The sequence below is a fragment of the Nerophis lumbriciformis genome, linkage group LG23 (assembly GCF_033978685.3).
Source record: "Nerophis lumbriciformis linkage group LG23, RoL_Nlum_v2.1, whole genome shotgun sequence".
In the NCBI taxonomy this organism is placed as follows: domain Eukaryota; kingdom Metazoa; phylum Chordata; class Actinopteri; order Syngnathiformes; family Syngnathidae; genus Nerophis; species Nerophis lumbriciformis.
The window spans coordinates 881493-894827 of NC_084570.2; the positions used below are offsets into that span (position 1 = coordinate 881493).

The 13335-nt window shown below is 38.1% G+C and overlaps 1 protein-coding gene across 1 annotated transcript; it reads left to right on the top strand.

The window, feature by feature from the left end:
* Window positions 1–97: 97 nt before the first annotated feature.
* LOC133622526 (transmembrane protein 182-like) lies at window positions 98–7621 on the top strand. Its single transcript, XM_061985346.2, has 5 exons — window positions 98–616; window positions 4093–4183; window positions 4255–4371; window positions 4437–4574; window positions 6697–7621. The coding sequence occupies exons 1-5, from the start codon at window positions 338–340 to the stop codon at window positions 6969–6971; spliced, it is 900 nt and encodes a 299-aa protein (XP_061841330.1). The 5' UTR covers window positions 98–337; the 3' UTR covers window positions 6972–7621.
* Window positions 7622–13335: the final 5714 nt, after the last annotated feature.

Sequence of the window (13335 nt, forward strand, 5' to 3'; positions counted from 1 at the left end):
CATAAAATATGACCAAATCTACGATGAATACTGGATGCGGGGGGAAAAATGCATCAATAATCTGTGTTGTCTGAGATTCTGAAGAACCACGCTCTGATGCGCAGTGGTGAGTCTTTGGTGATAATTATCTTTAAAACTTTCTTTTTGCTGTCAATCACATTTTGATCATGTAAGAAAAAAACAGATTAATGTATGAACGTGCATTATGACTGTTGTTAAATCCCGGTTTGAGTGCCATTCTAATAAATGCTAAGGAGATGTTTTGACACATTTCTCTTTATTTTCCATTTAGTATGTCGTTACCCCTCCCTGGTCTGAAACTGATCTCATTCAACACATGCTGTCAGCATTTATTTCCGTCCCTCCACTGGCTGGTTACCCACTGAGAGGAAATCCTATAGCTGTGCTCCGAGACCGAGAACACATGGAGGCGACCGTCGGTGTGTTGGAGCGACGCTCTCTGACACGGAATGACAACTTAAATGTGCTTCTCTTCTTCGCTTTGTTCACCGCGACGTCGGGAGTTCTGTCCACACTGTTCTCCTGTGGGACCGACTACTGGCTGTTGGGGGCTGCAGAACTCGGTGACGCAAAAGGTGTCCCAAGAGATCCTCAGGTACAGTGCAGTACTTTATAGACCCTCATGCTACTTACAGTCGTACCTCAAGAATGTTTTGATATCAGATCTGTCTCTCGGCCAATTGTTATGCTCTAAAATGCAAGACAAAAACTGAGTTACAAGCATCCACGCTGTTAGTTGGCGTAACAAATGTCACAGTGAACCACGTAAAAGCAGACCAAATCATCTGGTTTAACTCCAGCATTAGCTTATAGCTAGAAATCGACATAAACTCACAAGCATTATTTTTCAGCTAGACATCGACATATCCTCACAAGCATTAGTTTATAGCTAGAAATCGACATACCTTCACAAGCATTATTTTTCAGCTAGAAATCTACATATCCTCACAAGTATTGGTTTATAGCTATAAATCGACATAACCTCCCAAGCATTATTTTTCAGCTAGAAATCGACATATCCTCACAAGCATTAGGTTATAGCTACAAATCGACATAACCTCACAAGCATTATTTTTCAGTTAGAAATGGACATATCCTCACAAGCATTAGTTTATAGCTAGAAATCGACATAACCTCACAAGCATTATTTTTCAGCGAGAAATCGACATATCCTCACAAGCATTAGCTTATAGCTAGAAATTGACATAACCTCACAAGCATTATTTTTCAGCTAGAAATCTACATATTCTCACAAGAATTAGTTTATAGCTAGAAATCGACATAACCTCACAAGCATAAGCTTATTCCTCGAAATCGACATAACCTCAGTAGCATTAGCTTATATCTAGAAATCGACATAAACTTCCTGGCATGAGCTTAGAGCCAGAAATTGATATAACCTCACAAGCATTAGCTTTGGCTTGATATTGACATAACCTCACAAGCATAGGCTTATGGCTAGAAACCGACATAACCTCACCAGCATTAGCTTATTGCTAAAAATCGAAATAAACCTCATTAGCATTAGCTTAGAGAAATAAATCGACATAACCTCACAAGCATTATTTTTCAGCTACAAATTGACATATCCTCACAAGCGTTAGTTTATAGCTAGAATTCGACATAACATCACAAGCATTATTTTTCAGCTAGAAATCGACATATCCTCACAAGCATTAGTTTATAGCTAGAAATTGACACAATCTCACAAGCATTATTTTTCAGCTACACATCGACATATCCTCACAAGCGTTAGCTTGTAGCTAGAAATCGACATAACCTCACAAGCATTATTTTTCAGCGAGAAATCGACATATTCTAACAAGCATTAGTTTATAGCTAGAAATTGACATAACCTCAGAAGCATTAGCTTATTGCTCAAAATCGACATAACCTTAGTAGCATTAGCTTATATCTAGGAATCGACATGAACTCCCTGGCTTGAGCTTACAGCCAGAAATTTACATAACCTCACAAACATTAGCTTATAGCTAGAAACCGACATAACCTCACTAGCACAAGCTTATAGCTAAAAATTGAAATAAACCTCATTAGCATTAGCTTAGAGAAATACATCGACATAACCTCACAAGCATTATTTTTCAGCTAGAAATCGACATATCCTCACAAGCATTAGTTTATAGCTAGAAATCGACATAGCCTCACAAGCATTAGCTTATCACTCGAAATCAACATAACTTCAGTAGCATTAGCTTATATCTAGAAATCTAAAAACTCCCTGGCATAAGCTTACAGCCAGAAATTGACATAACCTCACAAGCATTAGCTTTGGCTTGATATAGACATAACCTCACAAGCATAAGCGTATAGCTAGAAACCGACATAACCTCACTAGCATTAGCTTATAGCTAAAATCGAAATACATCTCATTAGCATTAACTTAGAGAAATAAATCAACATAACCTCACAAGCATTACCTTATAGCTAGAAATCGACATATCCTCACAAGCCTTTGCTTTGGCTAGAAATTGACAACCTCACAAGCATTAACTTATAGCTAAAAATTGACATAACCTCACGAGCATTAGTATATAGCTAGAAATCTACATAACCTTAGTAGCATTAGCTTATAACTAGAGATCGACAACTTCACAAGCATTCGCTTATAGCTAAAAGTCGATATTTTGTTTTCCAACTGGCGATGAGTCAAACAAGTTGCTGTGTCATTTGACTGTAAATGACCAAACTGTTTATCAGGAAGCAGATATTTCCTCTCACAAGTAATAACCTAATTAGGTCTGAGTGGCCTTCTGTGTTTAACATCGGTTAGCATCACTGATCGGCTACCATCACTGATCGAAAAGGGAAACATTTTAGGTCTGCACCAGTGTGGTTATGTGTGTGGGCGAGGCGAGCGAATGCGGGCGGGACTTACCCCGGTTGTTATGTGCGCGTATGTTTTCTCTTCCTGTCATTTGCTGCACGTCAATGAATAAAAATCACTGACATATAACCATCTGTGCTTGCTATTATTATTATACTAATATAGTCCTTCCCTTTTAGTGGCATGGTGGCAGAGGTGGGATTCGGCTGAAAATAATATGAAATATAATACATAATATAATGTATAATTATATGATATACATATATGTATATATATACATACTGTATGTGACTATATGTATGTATATATATATATATATATATATATTATTTTTTTATTTTTTTAAATTATATATATATATATGTATTTATATATTTATTTATATATATATATATATATATATATATATATATTTTTTAATATTTGTATATTTATATATGTATATATTTTTAAATTGTATTCATATATATATATATATATATATATATATATATATATATATATATATATTATACTTTTTTAAATTTTTCTATTTATATATATATATATATATATATATATATAAATATTCATATATATATATATATATATATATATATATATATATATATATAGGTTGTACTATAGGAGTCAGCTTTAGGCCCCCGGCCAATTTGTTTTTAGCCCACTGCGCCCCCAAATCAAAAAGTTTGGCCACCCCATAAATCCTCAAAAAACAACTTGGTGAAGCAATTCGAGGGTATCACTGCTAGTCTGCACCACATTGAAGCAGAATGAGTCCAACACCAGCCAAGAAGGTTAAATAATATTCAAACAGCAGGCATTTATCCATGAAAATATGGAAAGGCTGCTGATGTTGTGTTTGACAGAGAAGCAGCTGGAAGGAGATACTGTATAAGTCCACCCTCCCAGGTAAATGTTGTACATTATTGTTACAGTACTTTATAAAACCACTGTAGTTGTTAGTACTAAGTTATATATTATTGTTTTTATACAGTATTTTGTATTTAAAAGTTTTGTTTGATTTTAAAAGGCATTGTTCTTGTTAAAATTGTGCTGTTGAGGGGGGTATTTCAAAGGAAAAATTGATTTGAGATACAAGTGTTTTGAAGTAAAGAGCTCTGTCACAGAACCAATTAAGTACGCAAGGTGAGGTACTTCTGTATACGCTAAATCACGGTGGCAATATTCTGGCTAAAGTATTCATCCAACTGTTTCCACCCAAGGAAGTTGTGAGGATCTTCCATGAGGGTCTTTTTTTGCGCTGCTCCTTGCCAGCATCATCCCCTGAATACTCACTTTTGGATCTGTGGCTCTGTAAGAACCCTTTTACACACTCCCAGCATTTTATTTTGACTCTGGCTTCAAAGAATCCTTTCTCCCTCCAGTGAGCCCACCGCATGTAAAAGTCTGCCATGCCGCCTTCCTCTTTCCGTTCCCCGCCAGGGGACCATTTTGGTCAGGAGAGTCGCCTGCTGAACCCTACGAGCATCACAGCGCCATCGGTGGGACATGGAAATATTCATATGCAGACTTTGTCTTCAGAGTACCTCATTGTCACTTTTACCAGTTTTCAGAACCTTCTGGAGTGTCTTCCTCATTACGGGCGTGGCCACCGTGGTCACTGGTGGGCTAACCGTGGTCTGTGCCGCTCCGCTCTCCAACCCCAAGCTCTATAAAGCCGGTGGGGCTCTTCTGCTGTGTGGCGGTAAGTAGAAACAAAGAAGATGGATGGACGTTTACATCACGTCTTTGTCTAGTTTGCATAATTGGCCAAGATGCCTGAGAGAATATCAGTAGTGTGTATGAGAGAGTTTCAGCAGTGTGCATGAGAGAGTTTTAGCAGTGTGTATGAGAATTTCAGTAGTGTGAATGAGAGAGTTTCAGTAGTGTGTGTTTGACAATTTCAGTAGTGTGTGCGAGAGTTATAGTGGAGTGTATGGGAGTGTTTAAGTAGTATGTGTTAGTGAATAATTTTTCAGTAGTGTATGTAAGAGTGTTTCAGTAGGTAATTCTGAATAATGTCCCCTCATAAATTCCTACCAGTAGAGCATACACTGGTCTAATTTCATTCTGATCCAAATCTTATCTTCGAAACTGAGAATAGTGATCGATCGAAAACCTGCTCAGTGGCCTAGTGGTTAGAGTGTCCGCCCTGAGATCGGTAGGTCGTGAGTTCAAACCCCGGCCGAGTCATACCAAAGACTATAAAAATGGGACGCATTACCTCCCTGCTTGGCACTCAGCATCAAGGGTTGGAATTGGGGGTTAAATCACCAAAAATGATTCCCGAGCGCAGCCACTGCTGCTGCTCACTGCTCCCCTCACCTCCCAGGGGGTGGAACAAGGGGATGGGTCAAATACAGAGGGTCATTTCACCACACCTAGTGTGTGTGTGACTATCACTGGTACTTTAACTACTGAAACGATCTGATACACACAATTGAAACACTCTCACCCACACTACTGAAACACTCTCATATGCACTACTGAAACGCTGTTACACACGCTACTGAAACTGGGAGCCTTTTATTTATGTGTATGAGAGAATAATTTTTCAGTTGTTTATGCACGTGTTTCAGTGGTGTGTATGAGATAATTTCAGTAGTGTGTGTGAGAGTGCCTCAGTCGTGTATGTGAGAGCGTTATAGTGGAGTGTATGGGAGTGTTTAAGTAGTATGTGTTAGTGAATAATTTTTCAGTAGTGTATGTAAGAGCGTTTCAGTAGGTCATTCTGAATAATATCCCCTCATAAATTCCTACCAGTAGAGCATACACTGGTCTAATTTCATTCTGATCCAAATCTTATCTTCGAAACTGAGAATAGTGATCGATCGAAAACCTGCTCAGTGGCCTTGTGGTTAGAGTGTCCGCCCTGAGATCGGTAGGTCGTGAGTTCAAACCCCGGCCGAGTCAAACCAAAGACTATTAAAAATGGGACGCATTACCTCCCTGCTTGGCACTCAGCATCAAGGGTTGGAATTGGGGGTTAAATCACCAAAAATGATTCCCGAGCGCAGCCACTGCTGCTGCTCACTGCTCCCCTCACCTCCCAGGGGGTGGAACAAGGGGATGGGTCAAATGCAGAGCGTAATTTCACCACACCTAGTGTGTGTGTGACTATCAGTGCTCCTTTAACTTTAACTACTGAAACGATCTGATACACACAATTGAAACACTCTCATATGCACAAGTAAAACACTCTTATATGCACTACTGAAACGCTGCTTTACACGCTACTGAAACTGAGAGCTTTTTTATTTATGTGTATGAGAGAATATTTTTTCAGTTGTTTATGTAAGTGTTTCAGTAGTGTGTATGAGAGAGTTTCAGCAGTGTGTATGAGAGAATTTCAGCAGTGTGTGTCGAGAGTGCTTCAGTAGTGTATGTGAGAGCGTTTTAGTGGAGTATATAAGAGTATCAAGGGTTGGAATTGGGGGTAAATTCACCAAAATGATTCCCAAGCGTGGCCACCGCTGCTGCTCACTGCTCCCCTCACCTCCCAGGGGGTGGAACAAAGGGATGGGGTCAAATGCAGAGGGTAATTTCACCACACCTAGTGTGCGTGTGACTGTCAGTGGTACTTTAACTTTAATTCCTTGATAGGAAAATGACTTTGAAATATAACAAGCACGTATTTTCATCGACTCTTTAAAAGATCCGGCTCCCTTTCATAGAGTCATAAGACCTGAATTAACCGGAAAACTTTTTTCTGTCGTTGTTGTTGAATGTAATGCAAGTTTGCACACTTTTCTAAAACGTTCACACGGTCAGCAGAGGTGATTTCCTCTGATTCAAAGTCTTTTTTTTGTCTTTTCCCTGTCCGCTAGGTGTCAGCATGCTGGCCGTGGTCCTCATGTATCTGATGTGGGTCCAGGTTCTGGACACCCTGGAGGAGTTTGCCCTTTGGCAGCGTGTGAGCGGCCGGCCGGCCTTCCACCTCAGCGTCCAGCACGGTCCGTCCTTCTTCCTGGCGCCGGTGGCCTCCTTCTTCTGCCTGCTCTCTGGCCCGCTCTTCCTCGTGCTGGCACAGAGCGCTCGCTCTTTAGAGCAGCACCACCAGGACAAGAGACCAGAGGCTCCGACGCTTGAAACTGACCTGTAAGTCTCAGAATGTCTAATGTCCATGCAGGACCATTGTATAGTCTCAAAACTTATAGTGTAAATGACATCACACACACACACACACACACACACACAGCCACGCAACATCTCAATGCGTATAAAATAAACCAGATGATCCCTCTGACCTTCATCAGTGAGGATAATTGGAATACCTAATTTGAAAGTTTTTTATTTTTTTTAATCTAATGATTAGGCCCGCTCTTCCTTTATTGTAATTGACGAATGGCGTTTGACAGAAGTGCTGAAAAGAAAGCTGTCGAGCTGGAATGTGCACATGAGCTGGACATCACAGAGACGCTCGGGTCACAGGCATGGAGATAATAAATGAGGCTGTCACAATCCATTTCCTGACAGGGAGACACATTTACGCAACCGCCGCTAGAGAGGAGTGTTGTCTCGTGATAGTGTTCTCTCAGTGACGAGCAGTAAAGAAAATGGATAATAAAATACAAAATATCAATATTTGTCCACTGCAAAAAGTCAGTGTTCAAAAACAAGAAAAACAATTACAAAATGAGGGGTATTTTATTTGAACTAAGCAAAATTATCTGCCAATAGAACAAGAAAATGTGGCTTGTCAAGACTTTCCAAAACAAGTAAAATTAACTAACCTTAATGAACCCAAAAATACCTTAAAATAAGTATATTCTCACTAATAACAAGTGCACTTTTCTTGGTAGAAAAAAAAGAGAGACCTTTTTGCTCAATATGTTGAAAAATATTCTTAAATGAAGTAAATGCGAGTGCCATTATCTTGACATAATGATATGCGCTCGGCAATACATTTCTTGAAACCAGCAACTTCATATTAAAAACTAATTTATTGTTCTTAATGGAAAGGCAACAAGGCAACCGCTTGGGGTCTCCTAGCCGCTCAGGCAAATCATATTGTCTAAAAATGCATTTTTCCATGGATAACATGACATCATCGCGCCAAATGCGTGCTCTTTCAGTCAATTAGTGCGCATATACACAGCCTGGCCCCCGGCCAACATTTTTTTAAATTGTAATTTTGAAGAATTTATCTGAATGTGGATGAACTATTTCTGTTCAAAATTGTTTGAAATTTTAAATGTTTAAATATTAACTGTCTGTTTACTGTACTGTGCCAACTGTACTACTATATGAGTACATATTTTCTATTGTTTCATTGAAAATAAAACAGCAAAGTCCATTTGGCTGTCATCTGTTTTAATTATGAGACACAATTGTGTCAAAATCAGGAATTTTTTTTCATGCTTGAAATAAGAAATTATCACTTTAAAAAAGTAGTTTTATACTTGTGAGTGTTGATGACACAGCTTTGCAACAGTTGATATTCTAGTTTCAAGCATGTTTTACTCAATATAGGTCATCAAATCTCAGCAACAAGCTGTAATATCTTACTGAGATCATATAGGACCAAAACCCTATGTAAAGCGCTTTGAGTCACTAGAGAAAAGAGCTATATAAATATAATTCACTTCACTTAACTGTCTGGAATGGACTCATGTTGTTTTTAGGTTAAAGTGGAGTACAAATTGTATTTGGCGACACCTAGTGGCCACAATAGTACATGGAGTTAAGTCAATGACATGTTTGTTACTGGTTACTTTCTCATACGCTTCTGCCCTAGAAACCTTGTATGTGTAAGTAATACACAACTATAGTTATTTGATACTGATTTATATTGACAAATGTTGTGATTGTGACTGCAATATTATACAATTAAGAACACCTTTTACGTAATTCTACCTTGTGTGCCATTGTGTGCTTAGGTGTTGAGTAGCTGCTGGCTTCTAGTAGCATATAGCCAGTGTTTGGAAATTACTTTTAAAGAGTAATGACTTGTAGTTACTTGTTACTTTACCAAAGAAGTAATTGAATTAATAACATGATTACCCTTTATTAAATGTAATTAATTACTGTACTAGGACAAGTAATTAATGTGTTTATTAAAAAAAAATAAAAAAAATACCTGGCATATGCAGTTAGAAGATGTTTAATGAGAGCACAGTGTGTGTGTGTGTCACTTTAAAAGGCGGTGCCTGTTTCCTTTTTGTTTGTTTTTTTGTCCTGTCCAGCCACTCAGGCAAATCATATTATGTCGATGCCCATATTTGCTCAACAGCACATGTCACGGAGCAGTTCCAGAAAAGTAATAAATTAAGACATACATTTTAAAATGCGTAAAAGAGAACTGTAAAACAAACAATTAAGATTTACACCTTTTAAAAACACTGGCACTGCGCAAACGTCTCACGCTGTCTGTCCCTCGGGATAGAACGGAAGGCTCCAAATGGAGGTAGTGAAGAGAGTTTCAGTTTCGTTTGTAATGTTTTCCATTGACGTAAATAAATTAACTCTTATTACGTTTTGCATATGGTGAATGTTCTTATTCATCTTGGAGAAAGCAAACTACCAAGTTTAATTAAATAGTGGTATTTCAGTTTGAGCACATAATAAGATAAGGCCCCTTAGTTTGACATTTGCAGGTGGAAAGGATCACTTTTTGTAGGAAAGAGGCACTAATTGGGACTTTGGAATGCAAAAGTGATAGCCCTATCCTTGAGAAGAGACTACCTGTCTGGCTGAACAGCGAAATTTAAGTTATGACTTAAAGCAGTTGTTTTCCAGACACTTACACACAAACATCTCCTTTTATGGTCAGGATGTGCTCTCCTGACTTAGCACACACACACACACACACACACACACACACACACACACACACACACACACACACACACACACACAGACAGGAAGGAGAAATATATACAACTGATGGTTTGGCTTCTCCAAGTTAGGAGTGCCTCATTTTTCTTGACCTGGCCACCTCCAGGAACTGCAGTCCTGTATAATGACGCTCGCTTGTAATAATCTGGCCCGCCAGACATTCCCAAATATTTTTTTAGATGTTTAAGATGGAAAGTGTAGCTGCCATTATGATGTGCAGTGATGTTTTCTAATTACCGTAAGTCTTGAACTATACAAAGTATTTCAATGGTTGGAATCTGCGCTTTTGCACGATATACTAGTTACTATGGTAATCTAATTGCGTAGTTACTATGGTAATCTAAGTCACAGCAGCTCAGACGAGGCACCAAGCAGTGTGGGTGGGGAGCGTTTCCACAGAGTGTTTCCAGTTTTAAAGAGAAAGTAAGCCGATATTAACAGTAAATGAACAAGTAGATTAATAATTAATTTTCTACCTCTTGTCCTTAATAATGTTGACAAAATAATAGGTAGATAAATGACACAATATGTTACTGCATACGTCAGCAGCTAAACTAGGAGTCTTTGTTTGTTTACTTACTACTAAAAGACAAGTTGTCTAGTATGTTCACTATTTTATTTAAGGACAAACTTGCATAATGAACATATGTTTAATGTACCCTAAGATTTTTTGTTAAAATAAAGCCTATAATGCAAATTTGTTTATTTGGAAAAGTACCGGAAAGTGTCTAAATAATGTTGGTGCCGGTACCGGTCCCAAAATATTGGTATCGAGACAACACTAGTTAATTGTCATGATCCGTGGTCCGGATCATGTTTTTGTTATGTTCTGTTAGTTTTGGACTCTTTTAGTTCCTGTTTGACACCTGAGTTTGTTTTAGTTACCATGGCTACTTATGATTTTCACCTGCCGCTGGTGTTCGGGACGCGCACCTGCTGCTAATCAGAGGACTATTTAAGCCTGCCTTTGCCAGTCAGTCGTCACTAGTTGTTTGTCTCATGCCTTGCCAAGTAAGTCTTGCTAGTTTCATGCCGCAGTTCCCTGAGTGTTCCAGGCCATAGTTTATGCTAAGTGTTTGCTTCATGCTCTCGTCACGTCTCTTGTCTTCTAGTCCGTGCTAAGTATTTAGCTTCAAGTGCGATCGGCACCTTGTTCCTTCGCCATGTTTTCAGTTTTTTGTACCTCTTTGAGTTTTGTTCAAGATTAAATCATGTTCCTACCTGCAAGTCCTGTCCGGAGTCGTCCGATTGCCTTCCTGGGAGAACGACCCCGCAGTAAGCGAAAACCACGTCGTGACAGTTAATAGTAATAGAGTGTTAATTCATTATGAAGTGTTGATGTAGCAAGCTACTTTTGCCGTGTAGCTTGCTACTATTCTTTGGGGGTTTAGTTACATTTAATCCAGAGAAACTGGTCTTTTAGTTTACTACATTTTCCAAGTAGCTTGCCCGTCACTGGATAAAGGCAAACTTGCCAACCTTGAGACCTCCGATTCCGGGAGGTGGAGAGGCGTGGTTGGGGCGGGGGCGTGGTTAAGAGGGGAGGAGTATATTTACAGCTAGAATTCACCAAGTCAAGTACTTCATATATATATATATATATATATATATATAAGAAATACTTGACTTTCAGTGAATTCTAGCTATATATATATATATATATATATATATATATATATATATATATATATATATATATATATATATATATATACACATATATATATATATACACATATATATATATATATATATATATATACACACATATATATATATATATATATATATATATATATATATATACACATATATATATATTTATATATATATATATATTTGTGTATATATATATATGTATGTATATATATATATATATATATATATATATATATATATATATATGTATATATGTGTGTGTGTATATATATATATATATATATATATATATATATATATATATATATATATATATATATATAATTTTATTATATCAATATAAATAAGAGAAATACTTGAATTTCAGTGTTCATTTACTTACACATATACACACACATAACACTCAACTACTCATTGTTGAGTTTAGGGTTGAATTGTCCATCCTTGTTCTATTCTCTGTCACTATTTTTCTAACCATGCTGAACACCCTCTCTGATGATGCATTCTGCTTCGTCTCCTTGTTGTGTGCGCAGTTGTGCACTGCACTCTCTAAAAGCTGTAGATGTTATTGTCACATATGCATGTACAGTAGATGGCAGTATTGTCCTGTTTAAGAGTGTCACAACATTGCTGTTTACGGCAGACAAACTGCTTTACGGTAGACGAAAACGTGACTGCTGTTGTTGTGTGTTGTTACCGCGCTGGGAGGACGTTAATGAAACTGCCTAACAATAAACCCACATAAGAAACCAAGAACTCGCCCTCCATCATTCTACAGTTATAACGTGATTGGGCAGGCACGCTGTTTATATTGTGGGAAAGCCGACGTGAAAACAGGCTGTCGACACATCACTCAGGTCCGCCTGAATTCCGGGAGATCTTCGGGAGAAAATTTGTCCCGGGAGGTTTTCGGGAGAGGCGCTGAATTTCGGGAGTCTCCCGGAAAATCCGTGAGGGTTGGCAAGTATGGATAAAGGTAAACCATTATTGGTTTTCAGACTTAATAATCAGGAAAAAAATTCAGATTATTTGAAAATAAAATCTTTCCCTGAAGTGACTTATTCTCTTCTTTTTCCCTGCTAACATCTCAGTAAGAAACACGTCTTACTGCATTCATTTAAATGGCATCCGAGGCAGAGCGAGGCCTTCATAGTGCGGAACACAGTGACAGTAAGTGATAATTAACTCATGTATATATTTTCCTCGTCATAAAAACACTATTGTATTTAGTTTGGTGCAATTTGAAGAGATGAGGGGTCGTCGTGGAAGCTTTACAAGCTGATAATTGGAACAAAGGCAAGAGGCGTGAGCAAGGATCCTGTGATTCTCCATCCCTTCCTTTTATTAATCTGGCGTGTGAACTAGGCGAGTGTAATTACACCTGAGCGTGTCACAAGCACTTGCCATGCTTGAACGTCTCCGTCACCCACCCCACCTACGCAGCATGCGCCGTGGGGCTCCTGAAGGGCGTCACAAGTTGCCTGCTGCTGTCATTCGTTGACATTCAGTGTGATGACCTGGATTTATTGGCGCTGCGGCAAATAAACAAGAATAATCACCATACCTGCAAAACACACTTAGACCCAGACTTAGTCAAACTTTATTGATCCACAAGGGAAATTGTTCCACACACACTGCAAAAAGTCAGTGTTCAAAAACAAGAGAAAAAATTACAAAAATGAGAGGTATTTTATTTGAACTAAGCAAAATTTTCTGCCAATAGAACAAGAACATGTGGCTTGTCAAGACTTTCCAAAACAAGTAAAATTAGCTAACTTCAATGAACCCCAAAATAGCTTAAAATAAGTATATTCTCACTAATAACAAGTGCACTTTTCTTGGAGACTTTTTTGCTCAATATGTTGAAAAATGTTCTTAAATGAAGTAAATGCTAGTGCCATTATCTTGACATAATATATATATAAATACTTGACTTTCAGTGAATTCTAGCTATATATATATCATTTTTA

Excerpts from the sequence above, each read along its gene's own strand:
- LOC133622526 (XM_061985346.2), top strand. The coding sequence starts at position 338 with ATGCTGTCAGCATTTATTTCCGTCCCTCCACTGGCTGGTTACCCACTG. Across the intron at positions 617-4,092 it reads GTGTCCCAAGAGATCCTCAG|GAAGTTGTGAGGATCTTCCA; the intron begins GTACAGTGCAGT and ends TTTCCACCCAAG. Across the intron at positions 4,184-4,254 it reads ACTTTTGGATCTGTGGCTCT|TGAGCCCACCGCATGTAAAA; the intron begins GTAAGAACCCTT and ends TTCTCCCTCCAG.